At 35.0% G+C, this 6,297-nt stretch overlaps 1 protein-coding gene across 1 annotated transcript; it reads left to right on the top strand.

Annotated features, from left to right (window-relative positions):
* The first annotated feature begins 4,057 nt into the window (after window positions 1–4,057).
* LOC132845484 (C-reactive protein-like) lies at window positions 4,058–5,237 on the top strand. The gene is made up of 2 exons (XM_060869475.1): window positions 4,058–4,134; window positions 4,499–5,237. Exons 1-2 carry the CDS (start codon window positions 4,059–4,061, stop codon window positions 5,104–5,106), a joined length of 684 nt encoding a protein of 227 aa, XP_060725458.1. The 5' UTR covers window position 4,058; the 3' UTR covers window positions 5,107–5,237.
* The last annotated feature ends 1,060 nt before the right edge of the window (window positions 5,238–6,297 follow it).

The raw sequence follows: 6,297 nt of genomic DNA on the forward strand, positions 1-6,297 counted from the left end.
GTTTTGTCCTTTTGATTGCAATATACACAGCTCAAGACATTACAGTTTGAACATACAGTATTTAATATCTTGTATTGTCTGTTTGCACTGTCTTTTGTCCTGCACTGTCTTTTTGTCTTTTGTCCTGCATTGTCTTGTCTGTCTTGTTTGTCTTGTGCTGCACTGTGTACACCAGGTCACACAGATGCACTTTATGTGTCTAACTTACTAAGTCCTTATTTCTGTCTCTGTTTTATGAAGCTCCATGGTCCTGGAGAAACGTTGTCTCATGTCACTGTGTATTATGGTTGAAATGACAATAAAAGCTTCTTGACTTGACTTGGAGGATGTTAGAGACTGTGCACTTCTCACCTTCCATTTGAGGATACCACACAGATGCTCAATAGGGTTTAGGTCTGATAACATGCTTGGCCAGTCGATCACCTTTACCCTCAGCTTCTTTAGCAAGGCAGTGGTCATTGTTTGTTTTTGTTTGAATTCTTGAATTGAATGTTTAAATTAATTTTCTGCCTGATGTTATCAATTTTTCTACTGAAATACTACATGAAGTCGTTATTGCTACAAATAGATGGTGTGCATGTTTTTGTTCCTAATTAATGTTGCTACAGTATTAAATAAAATTTAGGATTATTTTTGTTATCCTAAATAAAGCTGGAGAAATACACTGATCTAGCAGCACTAAGAGATTTCTTTGTAGCTATGACGGCTTTCCTTCCATGCTAATTGAAATACTGATAATTTAGTTTGACGGCATTTACGTTCTAATTGCCTAGCTGATTGTTTTAAAGTTTGTGTGTTGTCTTTAAGTGAAGCTGCAATATCTAGTGTGAAGTGAAACACTGACTCTAAATAGTCACCTGATCAAGTTCTGTGGGGTCAGATGGTGATCCATCTGGGAATTCTGGGAGACTGTTGGTAAATCTCTCTGCAGTAGCAGATGTTAATGTTAATCAAAGATAAACGATGAGCGAAAATTCTGGACTCTTGTTGCTCATATGCTGTCCCCAGTTTATTCTAGCTTAATTGGCTGACATGCAGATATTATGGCCTAGATGCTCTCTAGGACTTGCTCCAAGTGATGGAGGCCAGTTGACTCTTGGGACAGGAATGTTATTTGATCTCCATTATCTAAGGTCATGTAGTCAACCTCGTTAACAAGGACCAGCTCATCAATGGAACAAGATGATGTTATGCCAAATGTTACCGGCCTCAGACCTAGGGGATATCTGTGCCGGCAGCAAATGATACACAGGCAGTGTGCACTGTGGACCAGAGAATAAACTGAGAGAAACACGAGAGAACAAAAGTTAGATGTTTCCAAGCGGCAATCAGTTTATTACTGCAATACTTTTTCTTTAAATGCTTTAACTTCTGAAAAAGATTACACTTTTTAAACTTCAAGTGCATTTGGTAAAACACAATTCAACACAAACAAACATTCTTGTTAAGTGTATGCAAAACATGCGATGGTATACAATATTCTATATATTATGTATACTGGTGTGTGTAAACATACATATACAGTTATGTGCAGGTACCCCTTATGTGCATTTGGAAGTTTACATCAATTTACAATGACAGTATAAAAAGAGTGTTTCGAAACTGCACAAAAACATTTATAAAGACACCAGAAAACCTTCAAAATTTTGAAAAAAAGATTTCTGAGGAAATGCTTTAGATTTCACTGCACTTGATACATTAACTTGACATAATTGTCTGTCACTCTAGTTGTGCTCATGCATGGGCACACACTGAAAAAATAGACGTGCTGAACCCCAAAATGGCGGTTGAAATTGGAATGCAACATGCACTCAGCAATGTAAATTCTAGAAAGCTTCTAAAACACTTTTAACCAATATATATCTGACATGGACTCAGTATTTCAGCCTGATAAACATTTTCCTAATGTCATACAACACAACCCATTCATGACACAAGATTAAACTTATTATTTGGTTTTTTTTATAATCCTCTGTGGATTAAAATACAATTCTTAACGCACTCAAACTCTTTGTATAACACCTGCCGATTCACACAAGTACAATAAAATTAAGATTTTAGTTATATTATGTTCATACCTGAGAGAAACACGAGAGAACAAAAGTTAGATGTTTCCAAGCGGCAATCAGTTTATTACTGAGCGCGCCGAAGAGGGGGACGTATCTCTCTCGCGTGTTTCATGCGCACACAATGTACCATCTAGTGGTGTGGTGGCATAATGACAGATGTTTTACAGAAAAGCTCTAATTTTGTAAATGTAATAAAAAAAATAAACATGAGGAAATATATTCATGTATTAATAGGGGGGGAATCAAACTTATAAATTACATTTTTTTTTTTACCCATTACACAAACATGTTGTAAAGTTTGTTCCACTTCTCTAAATCGTGATGGACGATGACGGAGCTCGTCACAATGTCCACCTTTACACCACGCATGGCATAAATTTGTTTTAGATTTACAGTGCAAAAACTTTACAAGATTGCAATAGCAGGAACATTAATCTTAGTATACACATTTTATTTCTTTGCTTGTTTTTTTCAGACTTAAACAACATTAATAATAAATATTGCCTGATAAATAACTTCCATATCAATAAAGCAGCTTTTATAAGTTTTATTTTTTCACAGTATGACATATGAACATTACACTACAAGCACAGAATATATATAATTAAATCTACGCTTTGTAACATTCCCACTTACACAAATACATCCCCAGATTGTTATCCTATTTGTCTTTACTTTTAAAATGATATCTTCCAATTTACAAAACTGTTAAAAAGATATTGACATTGAAGACATCAAACATTGTAAACAATTTATTTTCCTTTGAAGAAGAACACTGACTCTTCCAGGGAACATTGCTTTATTTTCAGTCAGCCAGTAGCTTCTTGTCCCTTTGGAGTTAATTTAATAGTTCAGATTTGTCTAGTTTCTTAATCTTTGTTCTGTTCCCTTGCTTTGGTCTTTACTATGATAAAATATAATATTTAATTATATAATATTTAACTATACTGAAAAATGTTTTTGTAAAACACAATGTTCTGTGTTATCCATGTCTTATATTTGTAATAAATATGATTCCTGCTCATATATTCCAAGAGATGTTAAAAGAAAAACATAAACCCACACTGACCTTTGGGGTCATCTGGGTGTTTTTTTTTTTGCCAAATGTGAGCCAATAATTTATGTTCTTTTTGGTTAGCAGTAGTTTTTCCTTGCCCCTCTTCCAGGGATAATAATTTTGCCCAGTTTCTTTGTAATGGTGGACTTGTTGCTGACCTTATCTCAGGAATACAAGGTCTGCCATACCTTAGATATTCAGCTGGGTTTTTTTTATATTACTTCCAGGATTATTGGTCAATTTTGGAGCAATTTTGGTTGGTCATTATTCAACATGGCTGCCAGTAGTAAAACCTGGGTGTGTAAACACACCTCACTGTTCATCTGTTTAATGATAGTTTATAAAAGTCTGACATCCACTTCTATATAAATATACACCATTTTGTTGTGTTTCTTGTAGTTCCCTGGAAGTCTCATAGATATTTGTTCCATGGATTTCTCCCCCTTATATGTTTGTTTTTCTCATTCCTTCACTGCACTAAGTAACTAGTTCTAACATTTTCAAATATGTAACAACAAATACCTGTGTGCTGACACACCTGCAAAATAACATATAAATGCTCACTGATCTCGAGGCGCTGCATTTTCACCTCATGCTGATCATCTTCTTCTAAAGGAAAAGGTAAGTACCCGTTAGTTTAAATTACTGCCTTGAATATAGAGTGGAACATACAAGTTAAATAGCTGCAGCAATGTTTTAATGTATTGTACAAAAAAGAAATAATCTGCCCAAAATTTCCATCACAAAAAATGTAAACATCTGCATTATTATTATTATTATTATTATTATTATTATTATTATTATTATTATTATTATTATTATTGTGTTGTATCAAAAGAGAAATATGACAAGATCTAATGTTGCATAAGTTTTATGTTTGTTACACAAATTAGTAATGCTATAATTATATCTTTTATTTGTCAATGTATTTTATGAAAGTTCACAGCAAGATGAATTCAGGAGTCATCGCCCTGCTGTTGCTCCTGTCTCTGGCATTAGCCAATTGTGGTAAGCTGCTTTTTACATTTTTTGTTTTTTTATCTTTTCTTTCTTTCATTTTTTATCTATTAATATTAGATTTTAATGTTTTACGATGAAATGAAATGAAATATTTTCTTCACTGATGGTGGTATTTAATAAACAACATGGTGTAAAAAAATAATAAATAAAAAGCAAATTTAATTCAAAAATAAAAAATAATTCATGATAAATGAGTGAGAAGATGATGAATGTTGGAATAAATCTACAGGAGCTTTGTACATCACCAGGACGAGCTGTAATGATCACATTAATCACTAATAAGTTAATCACTAATTCCCGTGTTTTATACACAGTGAGTCAGACTCAACTGTATTGTGTTTTTCTCTACTAGGTAATGTGCTGCTGTTCCCTCAGGAGACTGACACGGCCTATGTGCAGCTCACCCCAAAGAAACCTCTGAATTTACAGGCCTTCACTCTTTGCATGCGTGTTGCCTCTGAACTCACTAACAACCGTGAGACCATCCTGTTCGCTTACCGTACTAGTCAAGCTGACGAGCTCAACGTGTGGCAGGAGAAAGGATACTTGCTTTACCTGAGAAGCAGTGGTGAGGGTGTTATGTTTAAACTACCGCCACTGTCTGTTGTCCCCATTCACCTGTGTGTCACCTGGGAGTCGAGAACCGGAGCCACCGCGTTTTGGGTGAACGCACGACGCACCATGCTGAAAATCTACAGACGTGGGTTTAGTGTAAGTATTGGTGGAGCTATTATACTTGGACAGGATCCTGACTTGTATCTGGGCAGCTTTGACAAAGGTCAGAGCTTTGTGGGTGAAATTACAGACGTACACATGTGGGACAGTGTCCTGGGTGGAGGTCAGATTAAGCAGCTGTATGAGGATCAGTGTCAGGCTCCCAGGGGAAATGTCCTGGACTGGAATTCTCTCCAGTATAAAATCAATGGGAATGTTGTTCAGGTGACTGGGCCAGAAGCCTAGCTTTAAAAGTCACTTTGTCTGATATCTGCTTCTACTTTTCTCTTTGTTTATTTCCATTTCCAATCATATATGTAATTATTAATACTGACGAATCAATGTCTGTAATTATTTTTAGAATAATATTCATTATCTGTGTTTATTTTTAGTTTTCCTTTTTTTTCCATGTCTAACTTTAAATCTGTGCATCATAAAAGTTTTGTTGGAGAAATTCTTTGAATAAATCCTACAAAATATTTTGGGCTTGTGTTTATTTAAGAAATCATCTTGAGCTGTGATGGCAATATTGTGTTGATATGACCACACCAGGTCACACTGTAACCATAGCAACAAGGACTGGCTTAGTGCTTTTTAAAAGTTACTGCATTCTCTTCACACTGAACTATTCTGGCAGCTGAATATTAACCTGTAATACATTTCTCATTAGTGTTAATAAGTAAACATCGTTTGGTCCTGGACGAGTCTGAGGATCAACTTTATCACTTTACTTGAATGCAGCGTACTGTCTGAGGAGACGCTTCACCATTATCCATACAACTTAGATATTCAGAGAGATCATGGGTTTTAAAGTTCCTTGAAGTTTTAGACTTAATCTTAAACTGAAATGAAATTAAAATGATTTTTTACTTAGAACTGCTTAACTCTGTAGTATACAGTTTTGGATAAGTAATGATTTATAATCACACTTTCCAGGTTAATCATTATGTCACCCAGGTGAGTGTGGTTCCTCTCAGTGTTTCTTCCTCATGTCGTCTCCAGGAGCTTTTCCTCACCGTCCTCGTCCCTGGCTTGCTTATTACAGACAAATCTAAAGCTATATCTGGATTTCGATCTCCAGATGTGTAAGAATATAAATGATCGATTCACATGAGATAAGGTATCTCTGTATATTGATGTATTTATTAACAAATCAAAAGCACTTCTATTTGTCTCTCTGGATAACGGCCATATTCTGTAAATGTTAAAGTAAACATCACAAAGATCAGCAGTAACAAGTTTGTAAAGTAAACTGAGCTCATGGAGTTTCACTTGACTAAAAGTCCTCCTAAGTGTCTTCATACTGAAGGAAAAACACAAAAGCACTTTTTTCCACAGGATTTAACACTGTCTTTAACTTCACATGTCAACTGAGATGAAATTTTTTTAAAGTTGAAACTAAACCTAATTATGGAATGTGAAAAAGTTTGAACATGC

The sequence above is a fragment of the Tachysurus vachellii genome, chromosome 5 (assembly GCF_030014155.1).
Source record: "Tachysurus vachellii isolate PV-2020 chromosome 5, HZAU_Pvac_v1, whole genome shotgun sequence".
Classification (NCBI taxonomy): Eukaryota; Metazoa; Chordata; class Actinopteri; order Siluriformes; family Bagridae; genus Tachysurus; species Tachysurus vachellii.